Consider the following 15,060-nt stretch of genomic DNA (forward strand, 5'->3'; position numbering starts at 1 on the left):
ATGATCAACTCAGTTGCTGCTATTAGAGCTTAAAGAATAACTAGCGTGGGTGCTTGTAGCTGATTGGAGAATCTAAGAAAGAAGGAATTCGTGGATTCGGAGCTTGCACGTGGTCGTGTCAGTAAGTTCTACTGGTGGGTAGCATTAGGAAGTCAAGCGGGGAGCTTGTAAGTCCTTTTGTATGAACTTCGATTCTTTCATATAGTGGATTCAAGTTTACCTTGAGTATAGCTAGGTCAAATCCTCCCTAGGTTTTCTACCGGTTTGGTTTTCCTAGGTGATCATATCTTGTGTTATTTATTTTTCCGCTGCTTTATATTCTTGATATGATTATTTGATTGTGTTAACCTAAATTTGCATAATTTGACTAAGTCAATCACTTGGCTAATAAACTAGGTTAATCTAATTGTTGTGTTTTAAGGGGTCTAAATTTCTATCACGATCATAAATTTATTTTTTATGCATACTTTTAGACTTCAAAATTTTGAAATTTAAATATTTGATGAATGATATAACTATTGATTTTTTAATCTTCTGAAAATTTTGCAGGTATAAAAAATATAAAAAAAAAAATGGATAAGGAGGTGAGAATTGGAGGTGGTTGTGGGACCAAGGTGGAGATGGTGGGGTTCACAACGGTGGTGGTGGTTGGGAAGGAGAAGGTCGTGGTGGCTAATTGTTAAGACTCAATGTGGTGATGTGTCACGGCGGTGTTGTCGTGCCATTGTCACGTGATCATAAGGATAAAAGCTATAGAAAACAAATTAAATACCTTTAAACTAAACCCTATAGTTTTAAAAGTTTCAAATTAAATAATGACATTTATGATTGTTATAGATTAAACCTTATAATTTTGTTATTTCTAAATTAAATCCTAAACTTATAAAATTTGTATCAATTTGAACTCTTAATCAAATCAAACAAAAAATAATTATAGAGTTTAATATGAAAGTAGTCAAAGAAGAGGATTTATTTAGATCATTTTAAAATTATAGATGCCTTTCGTGTGTGGAGCTTTATTTATATTATATGCTGCATAAAAATACCAAACTATGTAAAGGGTTTCCAAATCCAAAGTTTGGAGCGTTGCCTAAGTTGGCAGGTTAAATTCTTGCAATAGGAACCTCTCGTGTCATTATGTGCCTGTATGGATAAGGTGCATAACAGTCAAACCCTTGCGTTTACTGAAAGGGCCTTTTACTGAAATTTGACAATAGAGGTCATATTAGCTTATTAATTCCCTATAGAACCCGATTGTTACATTCAATCTTAGCATGCCAAATCGTTTTTCTTGGTTTTGGATAAGATGTACATGACAAATAGTTAAAAGTTAAAACTATAGAGATTATCAAGAGCATTATCGCACCTCTTATTGTTTTCAAGTGAGATATTCACCCAACTGTAACATTCAATTTTAGAATTTTAGCATGTCAATCGTTCTTTTGACTTTGGATTAGAGGTACATTAAAGATAGTTAAAAGTTAAAACTATAGAGACATCTAATCTAATTATGTTGACTTGGTATTAGAAGGAATTATCAAGAGTATTATAGCAACTCTTAGTGTTTTTAAAGGAAATATCCTCCCGATTGTAACATTCAATCTTAGCTTGCCAATCGTTTTTATGATTTTGGATTAGAGGTAAATGAAAAATAGTTAAAAGTTAAATCTATAGAGATGTTTAATCTAATTATGTTGACTTAGTACTAGAAGTGATTATCAAGAGTATTATAGCTCCTCTTAGTTTGTTCAACGGAGATATCGAGGACTCAAATATCTCACCATTTATTGATAACCATTGAATATATATATATATATATAAAGTATTAGAATGAATAAAAAATTTAATATAATTTTGTAAGGTGATCATATCTTGTGTTATTTATTTTTCCGCTGCTTTATATTCTTGATATGATTATTTGATTGTGTTAACCTAAATTTGCATAATTTGACTAAGTCAATCACTTGGCTAATAAACTAGGTTAATCTAATTGTTGTGTTTTAAGGGGTCTAAATTTCTATCACGATCATAAATTTATTTTTTATGCATACTTTTAGACTTCAAAATTTTGAAATTTAAATATTTGATGAATGATATAACTATTGATTTTTTAATCTTCTGAAAATTTTGCAGGTATAAAAAATATAAAAAAAAAAATGGATAAGGAGGTGAGAATTGGAGGTGGTTGTGGGACCAAGGTGGAGATGGTGGGGTTCACAACGGTGGTGGTGGTTGGGAAGGAGAAGGTCGTGGTGGCTAATTGTTAAGACTCAATGTGGTGATGTGTCACGGCGGTGTTGTCGTGCCATTGTCACGTGATCATAAGGATAAAAGCTATAGAAAACAAATTAAATACCTTTAAACTAAACCCTATAGTTTTAAAAGTTTCAAATTAAATAATGACATTTATGATTGTTATAGATTAAACCTTATAATTTTGTTATTTCTAAATTAAATCCTAAACTTATAAAATTTGTATCAATTTGAACTCTTAATCAAATCAAACAAAAAATAATTATAGAGTTTAATATGAAAGTAGTCAAAGAAGAGGATTTATTTAGATCATTTTAAAATTATAGATGCCTTTCGTGTGTGGAGCTTTATTTATATTATATGCTGCATAAAAATACCAAACTATGTAAAGGGTTTCCAAATCCAAAGTTTGGAGCGTTGCCTAAGTTGGCAGGTTAAATTCTTGCAATAGGAACCTCTCGTGTCATTATGTGCCTGTATGGATAAGGTGCATAACAGTCAAACCCTTGCGTTTACTGAAAGGGCCTTTTACTGAAATTTGACAATAGAGGTCATATTAGCTTATTAATTCCCTATAGAACCCGATTGTTACATTCAATCTTAGCATGCCAAATCGTTTTTCTTGGTTTTGGATAAGATGTACATGACAAATAGTTAAAAGTTAAAACTATAGAGATTATCAAGAGCATTATCGCACCTCTTATTGTTTTCAAGTGAGATATTCACCCAACTGTAACATTCAATTTTAGAATTTTAGCATGTCAATCGTTCTTTTGACTTTGGATTAGAGGTACATTAAAGATAGTTAAAAGTTAAAACTATAGAGACATCTAATCTAATTATGTTGACTTGGTATTAGAAGGAATTATCAAGAGTATTATAGCAACTCTTAGTGTTTTTAAAGGAAATATCCTCCCGATTGTAACATTCAATCTTAGCTTGCCAATCGTTTTTATGATTTTGGATTAGAGGTAAATGAAAAATAGTTAAAAGTTAAATCTATAGAGATGTTTAATCTAATTATGTTGACTTAGTACTAGAAGTGATTATCAAGAGTATTATAGCTCCTCTTAGTTTGTTCAACGGAGATATCGAGGACTCAAATATCTCACCATTTATTGATAACCATTGAATATATATATATATATATATAAAGTATTAGAATGAATAAAAAATTTAATATAATTTTGTAAAAAATTACTTTTCATGGCAAGATAAATCTGAATTAATTCATTAAATACAATAGCCAATGAGCATGTTCAAACTCCGAACACTTAATAAATTATGTTTAGTTGTAGGTTCCAAATCAATTAGTTTTTTTTTTTAAATGAATTAAATATTGCTTACTTTGTAAAATAAATTTATTATTATTTTGATTCAATAATAAAGAGTAATCATTATATACAAGCGTCATACATTTAAAACCTGCCTGAGCTAAAAAAAAGGGAAAAAGAAAAAGTTTGTTTTTGAAATTTGTATTTTTAATATTTTTATTATATCAAAAAAGAAGTTGTGTTTAGGCTAATTGATTGAATCTAGAAAAATTCACAACCTCTAAAGTAAAAGTCATATTGTTTGACTAGAAGGACAAGCCAATAATCAACACCCACGTCATTAGGACCATTAATTGACACCGTAGAAGAACAAAAACTCATTTTGGTTAAAATTTTGTGGGCGAGACTTTGCTCTGTCTAAAAAACTCACTGACCTGTAAGAAACGTTTACATGCAGAGGCACAACATTTTCGTGCTACTACTCCCAATATGAGACATGCACAAAGTGACAATATTTCTACTTGCAATTAATTAATTAATTCGAATGGACAATTAGAACATAATATATATATATATATTAATCGTACTAACAAAAAAACTACATGTAAAATAATAGCATGAAGGAAGTGCTAAATATAGGAACATAGCCCCACTTTGTTTTAACTTTGTACTAATAATGGATAATAGATGTTTCACATTATTAAATATGAAAATGTTAAAAGAATTATTACAAGAAAATAATGTAAGAGGAATTTGGATTTGGAGTGATGATTTTCATTATATTTAATGTAGAAGTTTTTTTAAAAAAAATTATTTTGCATCAAAAGTGGACGTGCACTTTGAACAAAACCAAAGTACTTTTAATGATACTTTTATTACTATCAATCAATTTTTTTTTTTTAATAAAAAAGATCCTTGTTACTAAAACAAGGAAAAAAATTATAAAAGGCATATAATTTTTTTTTTGTCTCATTTTCCCTTTTGATGATAAATATCTATTACTATGAGCGAAAGCCATAAATTAAAACTCTCTAAAAAATAATAATAATTGTATCATCAATTCTCTATCTTTTCTACACAAAAAAGTGTAAGGAATTATACACTTATCCACATACAATTTTATAATTTGTCAATTAATGTCTAGAAAATTTGTCTAAATTACGAGTTATGTAGAAGTAATGTTACAATAATAACAACTTATCACATCAATAAATTATATTATAAAAATGTATGAAAATTGTATGTATGTTACAGCTAGATTAGTATAAATAAAGAGGTTTGTTTTATTGCTCTATCTATTTAAAAAAAGAGTAATTATTCACTATTTGGGAAACAATTTTCAATATTCTCATATAATAATAGTATGTTCATTAAACAATTATATAGTGTTGGTCTCGTGTCAATTGTCAAGAACCCCACAAGATACCACGTGTCTTTGTGTGAACCCCATTTGATGGAATCCCTATGATATCACCATGCACATTATCTTTGTCCAAATAACTTCATTGACTCTCTCTCTCTCTCTCTAACTCTATAAGCTACAGTGTGTGTGGAGCCCATAGCTACACCTCTGCTTTGCTGGCTTCAAGCTCTCCATTGTTGGCCTTTTATGGGGCTTGTCTGCTGAGAGAAATAGAGAGACAGTGAGAGGAAGTTTCAGTTGGGCCAATCTTTTTAAACATATAGACCCTGGTTTTTTGACAAGTCCCATTTCACTTTGTGCTGCTCTTTCTCAACTACTATATCAATATCATCTTCCACACACCACTAGAAAAGAATAGAAAAAGCAAAAACAAAAAAAAAAAACCCACTTCTTGTTTTTGTTTTTATTTTTTGTTCCTCTCTTTGATTTGTTGGATCCACAGATCTAATGCTTTGGCACAAAACCCACATGAACTTTTCCTTGTTCTCTCCAGATCCTCCTCTTGTTCAACTCTAGCACACAGTAGCTTTCAGGAAATAGCCAGTTTATTTTGGTAAGTGTTTTTACTTCAACTTAAAAAAAAAAAAAAAAAAAAAAGAAAAAAAAAAGCAGCTTTTATTTTGTTATAGTTATTGTTTAACATGGTGTGTGTTTTATTGTATATATTATATGGTTGAAAAGGAAGTTGAATTTTGTGTTTGATGGTTTCTTGGAGGGCTTTAATTTTTCAATGTGAAGGGGTAGACCTTCTGGATTTTCAAGTGGCTGACCAAACACCTGTCTGAGAAAAAAGTAACTTTGACTACTCTTTTGTTCAAACACCACCCTTTTGTCTGTGTGTTGAATTTTCAATCTTTAGCGGCTGTATGTGTTACTGTGGTCATGAATTTTCTGCTTTAAAAGAAAAACACAAGATGGGTTTCAGATTACAGTATTCCTCATGTTTTTGGTGTTATCCTATAACTGAATTTAACTGTAAAGGCAGCTTCTTCATGCCACTTATCTGATATTGTTGGGTTCTAAGGTTTCAGTTATTGATTCTATTTGTACTTTGTTGTTGATCTTGTAGGTTTCTGATTGAACAAGTATTGATTTTTATGGTGTTTTGTTGTTGAAGCTGTTATAGTGTATGGTTATTGGTGTGGAGTTGAGGAAAAGATAATTCACAATTGGGAATTTTGGGTTAGAGTGGTTTTTGATGTTGATGAGAATTTGGAGGGTTGTTTGGATGAGATGAGGGATGTTATCGGAGTTGATGAACTTTTTCAGGGCCTGTTTTCGGCCCAGGTCCAATCGATATGTTCATAGAGGCTCAGATGCAGGGGGTCGCCAAGAGGGGTTATTGTGGTATAAAGACAGTGGACAGCACTTGAATGGTGACTTCTCTATGGCTGTAGTCCAAGCCAACAATTTGCTTGAGGACCAGAGCCAGATTGAGTCAGGCAGTTTGAGTTTGAACGAGACCGGCCCCTTTGGCACCTTTATTGGGGTCTACGATGGGCACGGGGGGCCTGAGACGTCACGCTATGTCAATAATAACCTGTTTCAACATCTCAAGAGTAAGAGACTCAACTTTGATAGATTATTATGGTCCCAAGTATATATTTTTATTTACTTACTTTTTTATTCGTTTTGATCAGTGAGTTTGGCCCTTAGGCGAGGGAAAAGGGAGATCCTAATTGGTGATCTCCATTTTATAATCCCTTGGGTTTACTATTGTCCCAGCTTTGATTGCTTGTTATTTGGCTGCTTAGAAAATTTTGTTAACTAAATATATGATGGAGGGTAATATTTTAGATGGCTGAATGGCAAAGAAACAGTAGCGAACTTCAAGCTTGGTTGAATTGGAAAGGCTTATTGTGTTAATGTTCTGAAATAAAGGAATGACCTCAAATAACATGCATAGACTTTTTTTAGGAAAAATTGGGGCCACAAAGAATGAAAATTTTAAGATTTAAATTGAATTTTCTGTTCTTTGTCTACCTCATCCTCCCTGCACCTCCCTTCTTAGCCACTAACTGCGAACACTAAAATTGTGATCTTCAAATTTATGCTATTACTCAAAGTAATTTTATACTTGTGGGTAATATATATTTACAGTAGCGAGTTTTTGAGTTTTAAGATCATCCCTATTCTGAATCTTCTGTTATGCAGGGTTTACTGCAGAGCAACAATCGATGTCAGTGGATGTGATAAGGAAAGCATATCAAGCAACAGAAGATGGGTTCATGTCTCTTGTTACCAAACAATGGCCATTGAAACCGCAGATTGCAGCAGTTGGGTCATGCTGTCTTGTTGGTGTTATTTGTAATGGAACCCTCTACATTGCCAACCTCGGTGATTCCCGTGCTGTCCTGGGAAGAGTTATGAAAGCAACAGGGGAGGTTCTAGCCATCCAATTGTCAGCAGAGCACAATGTTTGTATAGAGTCTGTCAGACAAGAGTTGCATTCTTTGCATCCCGAGGACCCACAGATTGTAGTTTTGAAGCATAATGTATGGCGTGTAAAGGGCCTTATACAGGTAAGTTTCATACAATGTGAAAAATTGGTTCCTAGTACTACTTTTGTTTCTGCTGAAACAAGAAAAGAAAATTTGTGCGTTCCTATTTTATGGGTTGTGTTCCTATTAATTGTCTGTCAATTACAGTTCCTATTTTACAGAGTATTTCCATTTAGTTGATTCTCTGATATGCTCATACTCTTTTTTTCTTTCATATTTAAGAGTGCTAGAGTATTTAGTAAAACAAGAGGAGTTGAGAGTTTATCACAGTGGAGTACCCCCCCCCCCTCTTCTCCTTTTTTAGTGGAAAATTGTTAAAAATTGAAGAGAATGTTAGTTTCATTTATTTTTCAGGATGATTCCATCTTTGATGTGAGCATAGGCCAAGGATGAGGCACCCTTTTTGGTGTGTTAACTCTTAAAGTGGTTTAGAGGAAAGTGGGATATGGTCCTGCCTATACATCCATCAAAATCTCTCTACCTTTTTCTTGATTCCTTTTTACTAATTACCAAGTGAGAATGAACATGATTCTTAAATTTTCAACTTTCAATTTTATTCTGCTGTTTGAAGAGTTATTTAAGCAGCACATACTTCAGATGGCGTCAACTACAAATCATGCTGATCTTGCAATATTATTGATTGGATTTTGATATAGAGGCTGATTTTGGAGGAATTAACTCAATTAAGTTTGAATATGTAGCAGGAAATCATGGTAGTTGGTACAAATATGTTACATCAACTACCAGCGGGGTGGCTCTTGTAGTTTATTACTGCATCTACGTGGAGGTTCTGTTGGGGCAGACTACCATAGGAGTCATTTAATGTTAGATTCTTGAATTTTGATTAATTGAAGTAGATGCCACTTTACTGGAGACAAGGCAATCAGGGATCAAACTTTTACTTCTTTTTAAGCATTGCATTATGTGGTTGTTTTGTGTTTGATGTCTGAAGTTTACATGTTATAATTTTTTATTTTATAATTTAGAGGTCTCCCCACCTAAACAGTATCCTAAGAGAAAGAGGCACATGTTATCTTTCACTCCCCCCCTGCCATGTAAATGTATATAATGTAATCTAATTTCTGAATGCATGTTTCACCGACGTATGGAATTCAACTATATCTGATTGCCAAATAGGATAGTAATATGATGACGCTATACAAGACTTTGTTTCTTGTGGGTATATGTTGGCTTGATGCATCTCCTTTTTTGAGTGCTTTTGTAATTGTCAGAATCTATCTTGCAGATTTCTAGATCTATTGGTGATGTGTATTTAAAAAAGGCTGAGTTCAACAGGGAGCCTTTATATGCTAAGTTTCGCCTTCGTGAACCTTTTAAAAAGCCAATACTAAGCGCTGAACCAACAATTTCGATGCACCAATTGCAACCCCATGATCAATTTATTATATTTGCATCTGATGGGCTTTGGGAGCACCTTACCAATCAGGAAGCTGTTGACATGGTTCAAAATCATCCACACAGCGTAAGATTTATAATCTCTTAAACACTAAATATTGGTACTTTACTGATAGATATTTTTTCTTGTTTATTTCTTACCATTCTTAAGTCTGAAATTATGGTAGAGCAATATCCAGTTCAGCGTTGATTTGACTTGGTCTCATGCACTATATCTAGAAATTTGAATTTGAATTGTTCATGTATGGATATACTAGTTCTTTTGAGATTGTTGAATGTTTTTCCATTAGGATTTGTAACAATATTTCCTAGAAGAGCCATTGCTTGAATGTGATCATCATCATTATCACCTTCTCCATAGTAATTCGTAGCTGTACAAAACTGAATAATTTGACTATGAGGTTAAAATCTTAACGTGTTCCGATAGGTTTTATATATCATTCGACATAAAAACCCATCCACAACTTACTATGGATGAGCAGTGGAAATGTGTCATTTCCATGGGACATTCAAATGTATTCTACATGTCTACACTTTCCTGACTTTTCTTACTCTAGCCAGGGAAATATTTGCTTGTATCTGCTCCTGTTCTCCTTCACAGGGTTTTATGTATGTATACGCATGGTGCACTCAATATAATGTACTGTCCAATATACGTCTTAGATTCCATAAAGCACTAACTGAATTTTAGCTGTCATGTTACTGAAATATGTCTGCTTAGTGCTGACTGCTGAATGTAGTACGATCCCATCAAGCAGGATAGACAATTAACTTACACACTTATTATTTTCCTTTTCATCTTTTTTTAACACATGCTTTATTGAAAATTTTTAAATTTGACCCTGGTTACTTGCCACATAAGTGGCAGATTCATGTTATACAACAAACCTCATTAGTTAGCGGGCAAAAACAGAAGAGAATTTACTTTTTCCCCTAACTTTATGCAGGGAAGTGCTAGAAGGCTGATAAAAGCTGCTTTGCAAGAAGCAGCAAAGAAGAGAGAAATGAGATATTCGGACTTGAAGAAGATAGACCGTGGGGTCCGTCGCCATTTCCACGATGACATTACAGTGATTGTTGTATTTCTTGACTCAAATCTCGTGAGCAGGGCTAGCTCAGTCAAGTGCCCGAGTATATCCGTGAAGGGGGGTGGAATAAACCTGCCTCATAACACACTTGCTCCTCTTACTACGCCAATGGAAGCTGGCAGTACCTAATTAAGCTTTATCTCATATTTGTCTGTTGTATTATTCTCTATGTGAATACCAGGTAGCTTCCAGAAGAGATCAGAGGAGCAGGCCTTCTTCAATTCTTTAGTGTAAACTGTAACTTTTAACTCGAAACTAATACTTGCATTTAGCTCTTGTGCCAAAAGTTAAAAGAACTGGAGAAAGAGAACTTAATAGGCGACAGTTATTATAGTTATTTCCTCGGCACAGTTCTTGCCCTCTATTAATTTTTTTTTCCCCTTACTCCATTGCTTTCTCTCTCTCTTTATGCTGGCATCCTTGAGTTTGTAAATTGCATGACTTTGTCACATCAAGTTTTCCTTCCTGTTGCTTGCTTGTTTGCTCTTCTAATTTACTCTAAATTTGCAACGAGAAAAGTTTCAGCTTTAGAGTGATTTGCAGACACAGTTCTGCTACAATACAAGATGGATAAAAGAGTTCAAAACATTGATAGTGGTCAGGTAAATTCAAAATATGCTCATTGATATTGTGAACTCTCCTAATATTATTCTCATCTTATGAAATATATCAAAAGAATTTTACATTTTATGTGACTTTCTTTTGAAAAAAAAAAAGTTTCAGTTTCATTGTTCAGGGGTCATCATAGTGCAGTAACCAACAATATTTTGCCGGTAGAAAAAGCACATTGGATTATAAAGACTAAGGTGCCTTAGTTTAATATTTTTTGAATATTAAACAGGAATCACGTTTTGGATGTTTCATTGGTTTGGTTTTTTGTTTACCATCATATTTCCAAACTAATTTTTTGTTCTTCTCCCATGAGATGGTAGTGTATTTTTGAATTTTGCATGAAAAAAAAGCAAGATTTTGTGCTTGGTCCGTGAGAAAATCTGTAATTCTTTGAAAGTAAATGGAAAGTAAACCATTGTCTGTATTATCCGTACTTTTATCAACTGAAGTGAATTTCTCCATATCTGTCAAGCTAGGAGTTATGAGGTTTGGCTTGAGTAAGTACTCAGTACACTAGACAGGACACATGTCCAAAATTAGCTGTGTCCATATTTGTGGGTCGTCATTCTCGTCTAGGGCATTGGAGCATTGAATATAAACTTGCCAAAGATTATGTTGGGCTTCATTTTAATGGTAGTGATATCTCATACAATGAGATTTTAGGCAAATGACTCATGATTAAAAAAGGTTATATTTGGTGGAGAATATTGGATTAGAATTTATTAGTTTTAAAATCATCTGTCCATTCATTTTGATTGGATTTCATCTTGATTTAGTTACCAAAAGATATAAATGATCCTGGCCTAGATAACATCAACAATTGGTTAGGAAGATTGTGAAATCTATTGTGTTACTAAATTTTAAAGGTAAAAAAAATTAACGAGGACATAGAAAAGAGAGAGTAGACAAGTAGTGAGTTACGAGGTAGGAGAAAGGCTGAGTATTCACTCTCAGTTGTCAGAGGTTCTGTTGGAAGCATATTCTCGCTAACCCACAAAAGACCTTGTTTTTATGCTTGTATTTTATTGCTACTCCTTGTTCTAAACCCCACCTAAATAAATGCACATTCCTCAATGCCTCTGTGTCTCTATTTTCTCTCAGATCCTCAAATTCCCCTCTTTAGTACTTCTCTAATTGTCAAAGTTCCTGTGTAAATTGGGGGATTTAAAAAAATAATAATGTTTAACTAAGGTTGCACAAAGCTAATTTGCACACAACTTGTGAAAATATAATCAATGACCAGGATTTGTTAACGTGTGTTCTTAGGCATATATTAATAAATTATTTTAAAAGAAATTTATGAAAAAATAATTAACTGTTTTAATAATTTTGTCAATTCTTCAAAAAATTATTAAAATTGTTTTTCAAATTTGATAGTTAATGTATGCCCTTAAGGTTATACATTAACCGGATCCTTGATAAAATCATGGTTTAGAAGACGATTTCAATTTATGGGATGTAATCTGACATTTGTCTCACACTCTGTATAACTATTACTACTTTAAAAAAAAAAAATTTAAAAAAAAAAAAAATCTAAGAATGGGTCTTATGCTCATACTCATGTGTTCATATTTTATTATCTTAATTATATTATACATTAGAAACTTAATAAATGTTTGTATGGACGCTGGAGTGACAAGATTAGGCCTATATGTTTTCACTTTTGTGTTGTTGGTAACAAAATTGGCCCAATATATGATATTGAGCGAAGACTGTACAATACTATTGCATATAGATTGTCAACAAAGCCTGAGCAACCGTATTAACCATGGTTGCGCTTTCAGGATTCAAATCAAGACAAGCATTCTCTCCATTCTACTAGCTTCAACTCTAGCTCTAGCTTTTCTTGCAAAATTTGAAGTCTATGTTCTTTTTCATCAACAGATAAATAGGGATTCTAAATTTTTTGAGCCTCGGCTGAACTTTTGGCATCCTAGCCTATTAAACTGTTTAGTTATATAACTTGATTGTTGCAGTGAGAAGATTTGAACGCTGATATCTTTGTTAAAAATACTAAGATGTGTCAACCAATTATCTACCAGCTAAATCGTTAAAACACTTCACTACTTTTTTTTTTTTTTATATAACGATTCTATGTGCCACTTTTGCTTCCCCTGTGCTAGAGAATAATCCTAAATTGTTAAATGGCCTTAAATTCCTAATTTTATTGTTTTGATCTTCTTAATATAAAAAGAAAAGTTGTTTATTATATATGTAATTAGGTATTCTTTATCCGTAAAGGAATATAATTAGAGCCTTTGTAAAAAATAATATTGTAAAGAGTTTAGTGACTTTTACCCAAATGTCTTTCAACATAGGAAGATGAGAAGATTCTTACAAAAAAAAAAAATGCAAGTGTGTTTCGTCGATGAGTAGTTTGATATATTTTTAGGGTTGAAAGATACATATGTATGTGTGTTTAGTCATTGTTTATTTTTGTTTGCGTGGGAGACTAGGTGGGTGTATTGGGGTTTTGAGATTATGAAATTGTGGTGTGTGTAGTATTATGGTTCGTGAGAGAGATTTTGTTTATGTTTGTGTAAATATCTTAAAAAAATAAGCCAATTTTTTTAGTTTATTTTTATGGATTCCATTCCACGCACAAAAAAAATAAATAATAATAATAATAATTAAAAAAAATCCCTCTCCCGTTTTTACTATACTTGGAATAAGCAACAAACAAAGCACATCTAAATGCACTCTTAATGAAGGCTACAATAAGAAAATTTCCGTTTTGGGTGAAATAATAGAAGGATTTCATATTCTAGTCTTTAAAAAAATGTTCAACAAGTTGTCATAGAAGTTTTGACCCTTCATGAAATCATTGATTATCTAACACAAGTTGGGTGTTATATAACTTTCAATGCCAAATGAAACCAGTTTCCAAATTGGCTTAAGGATTTTTTTTTTTTTTTTTTTTGGTTGTTGGTGCCAAGTGACTGAACTTGGCTGAGTTGTTGGAATCTTGTGGAAGATTGAATGGAGTGGTAGTCGTACATATAGAATCATAGATAAGGTTTAGTTCAGAGTTGAGACTGTTAAGTTACTTGAGTAGTTTGACCCATCATAATCTATAATCAAATGTGACAGTACAAACTCTGAGGTCCTCTAGATCCTACCGTCCTTTTTCAGCCTAGTTGGATAGTTTTTTTTTTGTTTTTCTTAAAACTTTACAATTTTTCATTAATGTAGTTTGGAGTCGGGACATTGGAGACAAGATTTTCTATCCACTTGTTTAAAAAAAAAAAAAAAAAAAAGTTAAAGAGGGGAAGGATGTTTAATTAATGGTTTTAAAGTTGTCAAAATCAGATCTATATAAGATCGTTAGAGGTATGTGATATTGTAAATTGTAAGATCGAATTATGAATCGTAAGATTCTATATATTTTCATATTTAAACAAAAAACACATTAATAATGACTTTATATGTTGAATAATCACGTAAATTATAAATTCATCTATAAAAAATAAAAAAAAAAAAAAATAAGATTTGCCATCATATGATGTAATTTGCATGTCATACATCGCTATATCTATACTAACGAAACAAATATATTTAAGTTTTGACTCAATGTATTTAAAAATTCAATAAATATTTAATTAGCAACCAAATACCAAAATATTTATCAAAACATATAGAAAATATTTTCCAAATTCTAAGTTCCAATTTTGAAATCCAAAATAAGTTAGAAAATGGAAACTAGCTAACTACAATATGAAATCCAAAAGCAAGATGAATATTAATGTAAAGTAAACATTTAATTATTCACATTCTAAGATTCTTATAACCACCGTCCTAAATTCCTAACCATTATCATCCATTTTATAATCTATGTAGATATTATATATTTGTATACTAGAGCTGAAAAAGACATCAAGATACAATTTCACACCCAACTATTCAAGTTATACTACTCAACAATAATTAAAGAGCATGCTCAAAACAATCAATCACTCAATATACAAATATAAGCATAGCTGATAAAATTATATATTTAAAAAATATTTTAGTAATATTAGAACACAAATTAGTATATTGATTAAACAAATTTAACAACATTATAGCTTAAAAGGAAGCAAAGCCAACATCAAATTCTTCATTTATAAATAATGAGGCATTCCTTCATTTTAATTACAAGTGAACTAGAAATTAGAAGACATTTGCTTAGGTTAACATAATTTTATAAAAAAAAATAAAAATGAAAAGTCATACCATCGCAACATGAAAAAATAAAAACCCTTAAAACTTCATCAAAACAAAAAAATTATCCATAAAAAAATAAAAAATAAAAAACCAAAAATTTATGTTTTTGGTAGGATCGATAAGATCGATAGGATCTCATACGATCCTATACAATCCTACATGATCCTACGTTCGATCCTACCATTTTTACGATCCTAGTGTGATCCTAAACGTTTTGGTGAGGTGGGATTGTAAAATCGTGCGATCCTACAATCCAAATTGCGATTTTGACAACCATGAATGGTTTAATT

At 31.9% G+C, this 15,060-nt stretch overlaps 1 protein-coding gene across 1 annotated transcript; it reads left to right on the plus strand.

Annotated features, from left to right (window-relative positions):
• The first annotated feature begins 5,112 nt into the window (after positions 1–5,112).
• On the plus strand, positions 5,113–10,339 carry LOC112028133 (probable protein phosphatase 2C 60). Its single transcript, XM_024060789.2, has 5 exons — positions 5,113–5,503; positions 6,020–6,509; positions 7,105–7,472; positions 8,698–8,934; positions 9,815–10,339. The coding sequence occupies exons 2-5, from the start codon at positions 6,191–6,193 to the stop codon at positions 10,082–10,084; spliced, it is 1,194 nt and encodes a 397-aa protein (XP_023916557.2). The 5' UTR covers positions 5,113–5,503; positions 6,020–6,190; the 3' UTR covers positions 10,085–10,339.
• Positions 10,340–15,060: the final 4,721 nt, after the last annotated feature.

This window comes from Quercus suber, unplaced genomic scaffold (genome assembly GCF_002906115.3).
Source record: "Quercus suber isolate HL8 unplaced genomic scaffold, Cork oak 2.0 scaffold_642, whole genome shotgun sequence".
NCBI classification, from domain to species: Eukaryota; Viridiplantae; Streptophyta; class Magnoliopsida; order Fagales; family Fagaceae; genus Quercus; species Quercus suber.

Excerpts from the sequence above, each read along its gene's own strand:
- LOC112028133 (XM_024060789.2), top strand. The coding sequence starts at position 6,191 with ATGTTATCGGAGTTGATGAACTTTTTCAGGGCCTGTTTTCGGCCCAGG. Across the intron at positions 6,510-7,104 it reads CCTGTTTCAACATCTCAAGA|GGTTTACTGCAGAGCAACAA; the intron begins GTAAGAGACTCA and ends TCTGTTATGCAG. Across the intron at positions 8,935-9,814 it reads TTCAAAATCATCCACACAGC|GGAAGTGCTAGAAGGCTGAT; the intron begins GTAAGATTTATA and ends AACTTTATGCAG.